General features: G+C 42.6%; 1 protein-coding gene and 1 long non-coding RNA gene across 3 annotated transcripts; both read left to right on the forward strand.

Annotated features, from left to right (window-relative positions):
- Positions 1-2,970: 2,970 nt before the first annotated feature.
- LOC137606127 (uncharacterized) lies at positions 2,971-9,342 on the forward strand. The gene is made up of 2 exons (XR_011037825.1): positions 2,971-3,199; positions 8,882-9,342. It is a non-coding gene; the product is annotated as an uncharacterized lncRNA (long non-coding RNA).
- Positions 9,343-11,332: 1,990 nt separating this feature from the next.
- LOC137606606 (trafficking regulator of GLUT4 1-like) lies at positions 11,333-13,142 on the forward strand. 2 transcript variants are annotated; one of them, XM_068331935.1, is made up of 3 exons: positions 11,333-11,931; positions 12,132-12,258; positions 12,348-13,142. In XM_068331935.1, the coding sequence occupies exons 1-3, from the start codon at positions 11,542-11,544 to the stop codon at positions 12,359-12,361; spliced, it is 531 nt and encodes a 176-aa protein (XP_068188036.1). In that variant the 5' UTR covers positions 11,333-11,541; the 3' UTR covers positions 12,362-13,142. The 2 variants fall into 2 exon arrangements, with proteins under 2 accessions (XP_068188036.1, XP_068188035.1); XM_068331934.1 differs by having other exon boundaries at positions 12,132-13,142.
- Positions 13,143-13,256: the final 114 nt, after the last annotated feature.

Consider the following 13,256-nt stretch of genomic DNA (forward strand, 5'->3'; position numbering starts at 1 on the left):
GGAAGAATGAAGGAGCGTCAGCCATGACGCTTAGTCACAAAGTTTACACAGTGAAATGTGGATGGGTGTTTTCTTAAAGTAACAGAGGTGGCTGTTGCCATACAACACATGCTAATGTTACAACAACTAAAATTAACAACTGATTGGCTAAACAGAACACATTTTCACAAAGCCTTCGACCCTCATGTCACAATTTGCTCACAGCACCTGTAACCCTGCCACCATCTCATGGCTTGTTCTGATGAGTGTCCGTGTGTGATGTGAATAATACGTCAATCAGGACAGACGAGTTAATGACATATAATTGTCTGTCAGTTGATGTTGGAACTATTTACCGTAAATATTTAACCCTGAAACAACTACCAGCTCTATGAACGGATTTTGTGATAAATTTTCAAATTATTTGACATTTTTGACCCACTGACCCGACCCACTGATACCATACATGACAACCTGAGAATGAGAACTTGTTGATGAAATATATATGGAAAACACACATAATTAGAGGAAGAAATATATTTGTTCTAATCTCTGCATGTAACATGTTGGAATTTAAATACTAATCCTAAATGAGTTGTATGTTCTGGGAATAAGTCGGCAGGGAACACTGAAAGAAGAAGACATGATGACACTGCAGGTTTGGCCTCGTGAGGATTTGCTGTGTAGAGTGTGTGAGTTCAGTAAGTGTGTGTTCAGTGTGTCAGGTGACAGTGACGAAGCAGCTCCTCAGAGTGAAGAAATCTTAAAGCTGCAGGGTGACAAAGCAAGAACGCAGCACACAGCTGCTGACCTTGGGAGAAACCAAATGTCGGCTGTGAGAGAATAATGTTCTTCTTGACCCGCTTATCTCCTATCTCCAGACACATTTGTGCCAAATGTAGGTCCTGAATGAAACCTAAAGAGATCTGTTTTAACTCATTCTTGGACCTGTTAAGTGTTTAGAATGTATGGTTTTGAATCCCCTTGAGACATTCACCACAGAAAAGTCAGAACAGATTTGCATTTGAGCTGTGAATGTAACATGAATGTAATATTGCTGACATTATTCACAGTTATGGACATAGATTAATTAATCTCCTCAGGCAAAAATAAGATGCTTAAATTTATTTAATGAATTCATTTCGGAATGTAAAACTGGAGAACTGAATCAATAAAAGCCAAATTATAAACATAAATAAAATTAATAAAATGCTAATCCATCAACACAATCATTAGAGTAGAGAGTATAACTTTATTTATCCCTTAAGGAGGTCCCATTAGGGGAATTAATTATATAGCATTAGTTAATTAATTATATAGCAATAACACAGAAATAAAGAAATATTAAAAGTCAGCTATACAACAGAGCTCCACAGCAACATCTATCTGAAGTTAGCTTTATTATCTATCTTATCATCATTGTTCTCCTGTTGCTTCTGTTCCCATGCACATATGAGTTCATTAAGGTTTAATCAAGTCTAAAATCTTATTCGAAACTCCATAACCATGTAATGTTACTTATAATTTGAGCGTATAATTGTACTTAATTCATAGCAAGGTCATTTGGAGCTTATTAGGTAAGGGCGTTGCCACTCTTAAAGCTTTATTGGGTCACATGTTGCTGTTACTCCGCTCACAGGTCTTTGTCTTGAAAGTGTATTGTGTGTTTGACAGGTGCTGTACAAGCTACACACGTATCCCATTGTAATACTGCAATACTGCTGAAACTGAAACAACTAATGGTGACAGTAAAAAGGTACTAATATGCATCTTTATGGAAATATTTGAACATGTATGATGAACAAGTTTCATGACTCAAATATTTACATATAAAATGTGTGTATTTGTTTAACCTTCGTTCTTAACACAACACAGACATCCTGAGGGAAATGACTCACTGGTGTTTAGTTCCGTTCAGCTCGACTGTAAACTGTGTTGGTAGCAAAAGTTATCAAATGTCAGTGGGGTAACATTTGTATTTTAAGGTGCTTAATGTTAAATGGGGTATTGGTGTGGTCCCAGCATGAAGTTACAAGGTCAGCAATGAGTGGGTCCAATATTTTACCGGCTGCTAGTTAATAATAACCCAGGATGGGTGTCTGAACCATGAAGAGTCTCAGCTAATTCATATAATCTCTAAGACTTCTTTACCAAACCTGAAAAGGATTAGCAATGCTAACTTTTATAATAAGAAATAAGATTTTATTATTGAAAAAAAGAAAAGAGGAAACTATATGAATGAGCGGTTTGTAACCAGAATAAGTCAAAAACCTTTGTGCAAATTTCCATGAAATTTTGTGGAGAGGTGGGCCCTGGGGATTGAAACGGGTGACAGATTTTCAGGGTCACCCTTTGTGGAAGCTCAGCAAATCCGGATGTTTTTCTAAGAAGCAAAAAGTGTCAATAACTTCATCAAATTTCACATCTTATTTTTCTCACAATTCAACTTTTCAATTCAGGAAAATCAATGAGTTTCCTTGATTCAATGAACCCATAAAATAAGTTTATAACAACCGCCTTCCAAATAGACAAAACTAAAGCACCTTGGTGTGTCATGACTTCCGTCTAAAACAAAAAAATAAAAAAAAACCTCACTGACGTGTCGGAAACGAAACAGGGCGTTAACGTTAATGGGACGAGGTGACGTCAGATGCGTACAGACTCTGACGTAGCCTGTGGTGGCTGCTACGTCATTACGCAGCCAGCTGATCGGAGAGGGAAGCCGGGTGTGTGTGTGTGTGTGTGTGTCAGATCTGCGTGTGTGTGAGGGAGCGAGAGAGAGAGAGAGAGAGAGAGAGAGAGAGAGAGAGAGAGAGGAGAGAGAGGGAGAGAGAGAGAGAGAGAGAGAGAGAGAGAGAGAGAGAGAGAGAGAGAGAGAGAGAGAGAGAGAGAGAGAGAGAGAGAGAGAGAGAGAGAGAGAGAGAGAGAGAGAGAGAGAGAGAGAGAGAGAGAGGGGAGGGCGGTAGCGGGGGGAGGACTGGAGCAGGAGTTGTGTAAAAGGGGTTGAAGTCCTGCGCTCTGCGCTCCGTCGCCGCCGCGCTGCGAACCCGCCACCACCTGGGAGAGAGGACCGCGGACGGAGACAGCCACGTACCGACCAGACTACAGACGACACGCCCTGCCGAGCGGCCGGGACTCGAGCGGTGGGCGAGGCCGCCTCAACTCCGCCGGACCGCTCAGCTGTGCCGGCCACGCAGGAGCGACCCGGCCGGTGGTCAAGGTGGGGCGTGTGTGTGTGTGTGTGTGTGTGTGTCTGTGTGTGTGTGTGTGTGTGTGTGTGTGTGTGTGTGTGTGTGTGTGTGTGTGTCTGCTGGTTGAACGCTTCTTCCTGCCAACATGGTTTAGCCCGTGGCTGTGTGATGACCCAGTTAGAATATAAACCGCCCTTAACTCGACTTTATTCCAGTACCCCCCATCGCTGCGGGTCTGGGTTCTGGTCTGGGGCCTCCACACATTCTAGGGGATGTGGATCTGATGTTTTAGGAGTTCTGGCTGAAGGCCTGTCTGTCATGTGGAGGAGGCCCAGTGACACAGGGGAGCTGGAAGGACTGATTGGAACCTTAGAAATCTGACCGGCCAGCTTCTGGAAACATTTAATCAGCAGAGAGTAGAGACCGAGTGTATTTGTTGTAAGGCCAGCATGGTGTTATTTTATTAAGACGAGAACAGAAAGATCCGAGCAGGGAAAGGCAGCAAAGACGTCATGCTAAAGGGTTTTTAAAAAAAAAAAAAATTTCCCTTCTGATATTTAAATCCGTTACGTGTCACGACTGCCACGCTCATAAATTAACAGAAGAGAGAATTTGTTTAGTCATTTGGAAACAACGATCAGACGCCGTTTGTCTCGGCTACACCGGAGATTTGGATTTATGTAATGCAAACTTGTCACAAGTGTCAGCATTTAAAAATTGCTGAGTTCATTATAGGCCAAGGAAAAAGCCTGTGCTCAAGTAGGGGATAGGTGGTAGGGTAGTCACTCCTCAGAAATGCTGTGACCCCCCCCCCCCACTTGAGAAGTTATCTGGCAGATCATTCCTCCAATGATGGATTAATTCTAAGCACAAGTATGTAACTATGTTTGATTATAAGGACCGGAGCCATAACTAAATATTTAGGCCTGTCTGTGTGGTTTTATAGTCTCAGGTCTCCTAAACTTGTTCACGCAATTCACTACAACCATTCACACCGATTTAAAAAAGACAGAAAAGCAAAGTCCAATGATATCATGGTGACTGTACTGTATATCACATCGATGGAGCCTGCCTTACATAATTGTACAGCCAGAGTTCAGCGCACCGGTAGGAATGCGCAATAGGCTGTCACGAGCTGCATTTGTGCCATTGCAATCCAGAGCGTGACATAAGCCACCCTGTCAATGAGGATCACATGGTCCGGACAGGGTGCCAGCTAAAAAGCAACTCATCTACATGTGCTGTTTACCCTGCACCCTGACAAAACCAGCACGCTCCCGTGAGCTGTTTTATTGCCTATATTTGCAGAAGTGAAGCCATCTTGCTCAACTTGGGTTACACCCTTCATTCCTATTGCATGCCTTGTCAAGGGAGGATGGGGCAAGAAGGGATGTGTTATGCAGTTTCATTGGGGTGGGGTGGGGGGGCAGACAGTCTCGTTCCTTTGAACTAAATGGCACAGATTGCCAGAGGACAGGCTTACGGACCTCACGTAGCATCGTCTCTCAGGATGACATTCAGCTACTCCTCTTCACAAGCCGAACACCCTGAACCCCTCCGTTTCACCTGATCTCAGGGTTTGAAATCAGGCAGCCTTCAAAGTCCAGTGGAGAGAAGCAGCACAGCATTAGAAGAGCCTCCCTGCACTACAATGAGTGTGTTGCCAAAGCCACCGCCCTTTTCCTTGTCTTTGTCCCCATTCCCAGTCTAAAATGATCAGTCTATATTACAGACTACAATCTGGGGCAGAAACCACTCTGCCATCGGGCCACACCCGCAGTAGAGGAATGCACCTGAATGGTATGTGACGTTTATTATGTTTAACAGAGCTGCAGCACAAGCTGACGTGACAATTCTGCTGTCTTCACATACTCTCTTGTTCCGTTTCACTGCCAAAAGATACCATTTCCCGAATCACAGAAACACCAAAGTAGTACATTTGTAGTGATCAGAGACGTTTGTCTCCCCATCATATGTCTACATTTAATTTGTTTTCTAACACTTAAACAGAAGTGTTCCCACTCCAATCGTATTTTAACCACAGTCTCAAGTTACTCAAATGAATATATTCAGGTTCTTGCAGTGTCAAGGCTGTTAAAAGCATCTCCTACATAGTTGAAGGCTCATTTTGCATTGAAAGTGTTTCGTTCACACCTTCCTGTTTACATACCATTCGTCTCTGACATGCACATCCTACCCAATCAACTTTCCCCCTTCTTACCGTGCAGCCATGAAAGAGAACACACACCACAGTCTCAGATAAGCTTCGCAATTTGTGTATCAGACAGTGTATTATACCAGTGTCCTGTCTATGAAAGCCCGTCTCAAGGCCGTCCACACCAGCCGTCATCAGGCTCTATCTCACTCCCTTCGCTTGGATAAGGCCGAAGGGGGGAGAGGTGGAGGTGATGGAGAACCTGAGAGACAAGCCACGTCCGTCCTGTCTGGTGTAGACCAGATGTAGACAAGTGGATAAAGAGGGGATGGCTGAAGGATAGAGGGATGGAAAAGGAGAGACTATGCAAGCCCACAGCAGCTGGATGGAATTTCTAACTTACGCAGCAGGAATTTGAGGAATGCGGGACAGTCTGATCTGACCGAGAAAGAAAGAGGGTGGAGAGGACAGACAGGACCAAAAAGAAGAAGAAGAAGAAACTGAAAGAGGAGATCTGAAAGAGAATGTACAGCAAGAAAAAAGGGGACGGGAGGGGTGTGGGGGGTGCACACTGCCTTTCATTGTGAGTAAAATATACAGTCACAGTTTGTGAAGGAACAAATAAGTGATTGACTTTTGGTTTGAGGTTGAGGCAGCCATAGTCAACCGCTACGCCTGCCAGTGACTCTGGGAGTTCTTGTGCATTCCTCTCCCTGACTTGATTCGGGCTGACATTAGCGCATTCACCCGTGGGAGACGAGGATAGTCAACTTAATGATCCTGATCTTCTTCTCTCTCCTCAGATCAACTGTCTTCAGTACCGCATGCACACTGTTGGTTAAAGTCAAAATTCTGACTAAAAAAACCCATCTGCTGCTGTCTGATAAGTCCTGCTGCTATTGTTTTGGTCGTGGCCTTTGTGTGGAAATGGGAATGTTCAGTCGGTCAGTCCTCGACTGCTGCAAGCCGTAGGAAACGTCGCAAATTGTTTACTTTTACTTTCTGCTTTTAGTAAGTAAAGAAGCTGCCATTACACTGCTGTGTGCTGGACCGGAAACCTGGGCCTTGAACTCTGACCGTTTTACACACCCGCCGACGTCGTTAGAGCAATTTATTAAGTGTTGGAAATAGGTATTTGTAACACTTACAGATGCACTATTCTGATTGGGTTTAAAGGTGTAATCACACAGTTTTCCGATGTGCTAAACTTTCTAATGCAAGTGTATCCGTGAATGCCCACAATGTTCCATGTCCTCATACTGGATCGATGCATCCACAAGAGGGCAGTGAAGAGTCAGAAGTTACAGCAGCAATGAAAGAATAACATTTTGAATTCAGGGGTGTCGCGGGATGTTGCAGTCTGTGACTGCTGTTGTTCTAGTTAGAATTTAACTTGTTTCCCAGTGGCCACCTTTTAAAAATCTTCTGCTGTCTAAAAACATTCCCCTCATGATACCAGTGGTGCAGGGAAGACAATAATTGACTGTTTGCATTGTGAATGTTAATATTTACAAAACTTCTTGGGAGTCTAAAAACCCAATATTTGCGTTATTTTCATGTCCATTTCTACACATATGTAGCTGGCAACACAATAGAAAGAAAACCAGGATGGTTGACAAATTTTGTTATAGAAGAGCATGAAGTCTGAACACGAGACAGTTACCGAAAGTAACTGAATAGTGAAGATGTAGCAGCGCGTTTTGTAAAGAAGCCTCAACTTTGATCGCAAAATCATGAAGGAATGGAGAAGTGAAAATCTAAAGGCAATGCAGCACAGGCGTCAAATTTCCTTGGAATTAATGGCTGCGATCCATTGAGTCACTTGATTTCAGTGTTATGGTGAAACAAGTGTAAATTTGCTGCAGTAGTGGTTTAAGAAAAAAGTGGTGGTTGGCTTGATTTTGTGCACTTTTGTACTGTACATCGGTAACAAGTCAGAACAGGCAATCGTACTGACTCACCCACTCCAAAGCTATCTGTCAGCTGACAAGTGGAAAAATGTATCAGCAGAAAGAAGAAAATGTTTTCAGGATTTTTCATATCGATCAGAATTAAATGTGTGAGTGCAGGTGTCTCTCTCACAGTGATCCTAGAGTGAAATCCAAATTAATTGAAGACTCTGATGACTTCATTTCTGTCCAACCCCCCACCATAACACACACTTTACAAGTTATGGGACACTGGAATACCTGAGATCATTCTGGTTCTCTTTACTGTAGGAATGTACAGCATGTGTTACTCATCGTCAACCAGAGAAGTCAAGCATGTCCTCGATGCCTCAGAATCACCGCAGGATTACATTCTTTGTAAGCAAGAGACGCACATACGTAATTCAGCTTTATCGTCTTTATCTGGATGTGGTTGCTTTTTGGAAAGTGAACACCAGCTGTGCATATTTCATTTATTATTCTTTGCAGCTATCAAGGAACTGTTGTTTTTTTTGTGTGTGTTTTTTTTCATATTTACGCTCCAAGAATTATTCAAACCTTCAAATCTTGTTTGGCTACCCGGTCTTTGAGATATAATTGCATAAGCTGTGAGATTTTTTCCAAAACCACCTTTCTCTGTCACGTAAAACCTCTAACCAAAGCTAAAAGAATTTAAAAAGACAAGTAGGCAAAAAAAGTTTGTACTTTTGAACTTTTAGCATATTGATAAGCGCTAAACTGCGGATGAGCGAGGCATGGGTCAGGCCAGTGTCTTTAAACTTTATTCATTAAAGGGGAACAAGGACAATCTTGTTGAGTGAAAATCTAATATATACACACACATTCACACCCGATACTTAATGAACTCATTAATCGATCTTTTTAAGGAAAATTGAGAAGAGTTCAATGCAGGATTGTTTGGCCCTGATGGAGATACGCTCTCTCCAATCCGTGTCAATGAGTCCATTTTAGATTCTTTCCATCTTCAGACGATGCTGCTGTAAACTAGCTACTAGGAGTATCTCCTAAAAGGTTTTTAAGTTGACTAACTATAGGCTTTATAAATCAGACTAAGTGACCGGTTTCTATCTTATTAATTAAGACAGTTAAAGCAAACCGTTTTTTCTTGGACTCCTGAAAGGATTCCAACATCGTTGCTTTCATGGAGAAGATGTCTACACTTGCCTCTCCTTCGTGCTTTGTAACCAAGGTAACTGACCAAAAATAGTGTTTTTTCCTTCTTCCAGGGTCTGGCCTGTGATTTTGAGCAACATGACTGTAAGAACTACTAAGAATTTCTTTGCAGGCAGAGTCCAACATGGAGATGAGTCTTTAACTTGCTGATGCAGATTTCCCTGCTGCTAATACAGACCATTATCCTGCATGCATCTCTCCAGTCAGACTTGAATATCAGTTCATTTCACCCACTTACTCACAGCTGATCGGACACACTGTGACTCGGCCTCACCCATCTACTGTGTGTGTGTGTGTGTGTGTGTGTGTGTGTGTGTGTGTGTGTGTGTGTGTGTGTGTGTGTGTCTGACTGGCTGCAGGCCAACTCATACCCACGCTACCGGAGCAGGGAGTTGAGAAATGCAGTTAAATTCTATCTTCTTTTCTCTTTACAGGAGCATGTTCACCATGAGCTGACAATGGAAGGAGATGAAGTCGCCATTTGTGCTTTAAAAAGGGTTGTGCGTCACTCCGGGCTGTCTGGTTTGAAATCTCACGCTCGCTGGCTGACTCCCAGGGCTTCCTCACCCTTGGCCCTGAATGGCTGACACATGGTAGTTCTTCACTGGCAAGCTTTATGTTCCTGTACACATGCTAAAGCTGCCAGCTGAAGAACTGCTCTGGTCAGCCCTGCCCCAGAGCAGCGAAGAAGAGGAAGTGGCCGGGGTGTGAAAGGACATGTTCACACACTCAGCGTTTAGTGACCTCCCTCCATTGTTCATATTTCTATGTTAATAAGAAATATTTCACTTTTGGTAGAGCAGAATGTTTATGGTCATATGTTCAATATTCTAAAAAAGAAAAAAAGTATGTCTTTGGTCTGCTTTGTCACAATAAAGAACTAAATATTAATAGATTTATAGTTTGCTGTGTACTTTCTGTGTAAAATGCACCACACACATCCATCACCTTAACTTTTCGGCACAATTGAATGCAAATGTTGAAAATTGACATGTTATTTAAATGGTCAAATGACCTCAGGTAGGCAAAAATGTTGTGGTAATCTTATCTAATCATCGTAGTGACGGGTAACAAATCTTTTCTGGTGCGGACGACATGAATCACAGATTTTTGTGTTTCAGATGTGATGAGAGAGGGAACAGCTGCCTCAGGTCTGTTTTCTAGGATATAAAATCACACTCTGCTTCAGTAATGCACCAAGTTTCAAAGGATCTCCTGTGAAGTTCTAATATTATTTGATTGTTGAGAGAACCTTCATACTAACGGTGATACGTGACCAATATTTATGCATCCTAGATTACTTGGCGTCTGTTATAGGTCAAACATTTAGTTACTACAGGTTTGAACTGATTGGATGATAGACTTGAGGTTCTTCAGTCTGTCCATCACTAAAACAACAAAGTCTTCAGGTTTGTTAAATACACGTTGATTCAATCACAGCATGAACACAAAAGATGATACCATTAGTCTCTCATCATATGGTATTACAAGAATATGATAGAGACGATGTGGTGAAACTGGAGTTATTCTGCACGATGAACCCATGACTTGTGTAATGTCACAACATGACCACTGGATGGCGATCCCTACAAACCCAAGGTTATAAAACTAAGGGCGTCAAGGGGAGTCAAATCAGACTGGATTACCGCCGCCTCATTAGGATGGTGGTGATTTTAAACCTGCAAAGTAAATATCAGGTATTAAACTGTTTCCTTAGTCATCTGGTAAGACTGATGTTAACAGCTTAAAATTATTGTATTAACCAGTAGCCCGCTATTCAAACAACACAACCTGAATATTGTCCTGGATGCAGTTTGTGCAGGAACTGATCACAAACTGTCCTACCACTGATGAGGTTGTTAGTAGTGGTAATACAGAAACCATTAGAAGGATCCTGGTTGGAGGACTGGTAATATGGTAAGAAGAAACCCATTAAACTTTAATGGGGTCCGGTTAAAGAAACGGGTACAGGGAATATTCTCTTTTCATTGGAATTCGGATGTTTGGTTTAATTAAAGGGGATTGTTGGGTCTCAACGGGGATTTTAACACGTTTGTGCATTCCTAGTTTTAAAATTTATTAGTAAAAAAAAAAAGAAAAAAAGCACCTGGCAACTGTGATGTCTGTGTGGTTGAGGTGGAATAAATACAAGTATTTTACTTAAATCAAAACATTTACAAAAAACCTCAAAAACATTCATTTTGACGCGGGTTTTCAAATTGAGTGTGTTATTTATTAAACGTTAATTTATTGCTATGTAGTGGCTGGTGGTAGTTCTTTTTATTTATTTTTATTTTTGTTTTTCACTTCACGTGATTTAACTGAATGAAACTTTTGAACTGTCTGTGCTGATGGTGTCTGACATGTGTGAGCGCTGGAGTTGGTGAAGCATTTGATTAGAAACGACATTTAGAAGGCGATAAACTTTTATGGTACACTTGGTAAAGCTTGATTACCCGATGTAGAGAATGGGATTCCAGTTCAACCTAACGCAGAATACAAAAGGACCCGAGTCAGGACGGTCGCTTCTTGAGAGGCTTGTGGTTCATACTGGCTACCTACTTCTTTCTCCATTCGTCTTCTCTTCACACGCCCTGTACGCGGTCCTTAGATGCTGATCAAGCTGATGTCCCCGTGCGTAAATGGAAAGCTTTTACGCACGACGCGTGTTCACTTCAGAGGTCTAATTGCTGTTTCTGTGCTGCCACACGCCTTGCCCGGTGCATGAGTCGGCCTTAGATATCAGTGATGTGCTCTGGAGATGTCAGGGTTGCGGTAATACCTCACTACATAATAGGGGTGGGGGTGTGGGGGGTAAAAGGCAAGGCGCGCATCCGGACGCTCACCGCCAACTAAACGCGAGAGGGACTGAGACATCAATAACATCTCGCTCATCAATAAGACATTTTGATTGAGTTAGACTGCTTAATTAAATAGATTGCATCGAAGGTATTAGGCTCTCTGAATTTACAACATTTAATCTAATGTCCCCCAATGGAGAACATCTGAAAGAGACCTCTTCAGCATCTCTACCCAAAGGAAAGCGGCTCCGACAGACGGTGATTAAGACTTTGAGATTTCTTATCTTCCAGCAATGGCTATCAACACTGATGCTGCCTTTGAGAAAAGCACCCTCGGCGAGAGGGAAGTTTCCAATCCAACGGACTTCCACGACACGGAGAAGCTGCTGAGGACCGCTGTCACCGAGCCCACCGGCCAGAGCAACATCAAACCGTCCGACTCCTTCTCTCTCACCATCAGAGGAAGCGTGAGGTCCCTGGACGCGGATCAGAATGGACACAGATCACCGCTTAAATCGGCCTCCATCGGGCAGTTGGCGACACCACCCAAGTCCTCGTCCCGGCTGAGCCTGGGCCCGGTGCCACCCGGGTCCACACCCCCGATTTACCTCTGGATAGCTGTATTCGCGTGTTTTTGCCCCGCCTTGCCATTCAACATATGTGCGTTGTGGTACGCACATGTGGTAAGTGGTGCTCATTTACATCTTTGTTATCTTTTTAACAACACAATGCAGATGTCTGTTTTACTTGTGCTCCAATGCTTGGGTATATTCTATGTGCATTTGTAAGCCATGTCATTTCGAACACTTCAGGTGCTTTGGAGCTTCTAATGTATTTAAATAATTCATTGCTCATCACCTCCCTCCCCTTCCTTTTCCATTAGTCGAGGTCTGTTCTCCATACAGGAGATATTGAAGGAGCAAGAAAGTATGGGCGTCTGTCCATGGTGCTCAGTGGTCTGGCAATACTGCTGGGTGTGGCTGTCATCATCCTCATCATATATACAGCTGGTATGAAAGAAAGTCAAACAATAAACACACTCTTTTTTCTCACTACAATATTGTGAATCTTAAGTTTTTTTCCCCCCCGTGTCTCTCAGAGTTCCAGAAGTGAATCAAGGGTGGAAAGGAGTCTCCTTTCACTTTATCCAATCTGAAATTTGCACAGAAGAGAGAGGAGGGAAACCACGGTTTTGGAAAGTGAAAAAAAAAAAGCACAACATCGGAGTCGAAAACAAGCTGAAGAGGCTGTAATGTACAACTTATTGCTTTGTCTTTTCACGGACGAAAGGAAGAAGAAGTAAAGAAGCCGCAGGTCGTTTCTGTTTTCCAGGCGACGCTCATGCCCAGTAACCCCACAAACTCAGGAACACAAGGAAGGAAAACGAAGGCTCACACAGCTGCAGTGTTGCATCTGTGGAGAAAGTTGAACCGATCGTAGCTTTGACTGGTGGTGCACTGATGCAATACTTTGCTTGTTAAAAAAAAAAAAAGGCATGGTAACAAAACAAAAAAAAACGAGGATGACTTAAACTAAAGAAGACAATTACTGTCACTAAACAAGGTGGTGGGAACAAATCTACAGGTGTCAGTGCACCTCCAGTCTGTAATGCCGTCACTGCCTGCCCTGTTTCTTTCTTTTCCATCAGTACGGGACTTTTGTGGCTGTCGGAAGATGTATACCGTAAAATTGATTCCATAAACTGTTTACATCAAATGTAAAACTTATGTATCACAACAATGCCCTACTGCAGTCATAGTGTGATATCCTGCTTTGCGTACTACTATGATAAACTGAGCAGATTCCTGTTGGAACTCTGCTGAACTGCCTGAATCCCTAGATCTCCATAGGTTTACAATATAACACCAGATATGAATTGGGTTATCCTCCCTGTATGCACCGTTCTTGGCACTCATGTTGATGTTTATACATTTTTACTGTATGACTGGTTTACTGTGCCATAGTTCTGCATGTCTGAAATAAACTTGAATGAGCATGCCAAACTTGA

This window comes from Antennarius striatus, chromosome 13 (genome assembly GCF_040054535.1).
Source record: "Antennarius striatus isolate MH-2024 chromosome 13, ASM4005453v1, whole genome shotgun sequence".
Taxonomy (NCBI): domain Eukaryota; kingdom Metazoa; phylum Chordata; class Actinopteri; order Lophiiformes; family Antennariidae; genus Antennarius; species Antennarius striatus.

What these genes read in the sequence shown, in the direction of transcription:
- LOC137606606 (XM_068331934.1), top strand. Translation starts at nt 11,542, where the DNA reads ATGGCTATCAACACTGATGCTGCCTTTGAGAAAAGCACCCTCGGCGAG. An exon ending in CGTTGTGGTACGCACATGTG is followed by an intron (nt 11,932 to 12,131) that starts GTAAGTGGTGCT and finishes CTTTTCCATTAG; the next exon opens with TCGAGGTCTGTTCTCCATAC.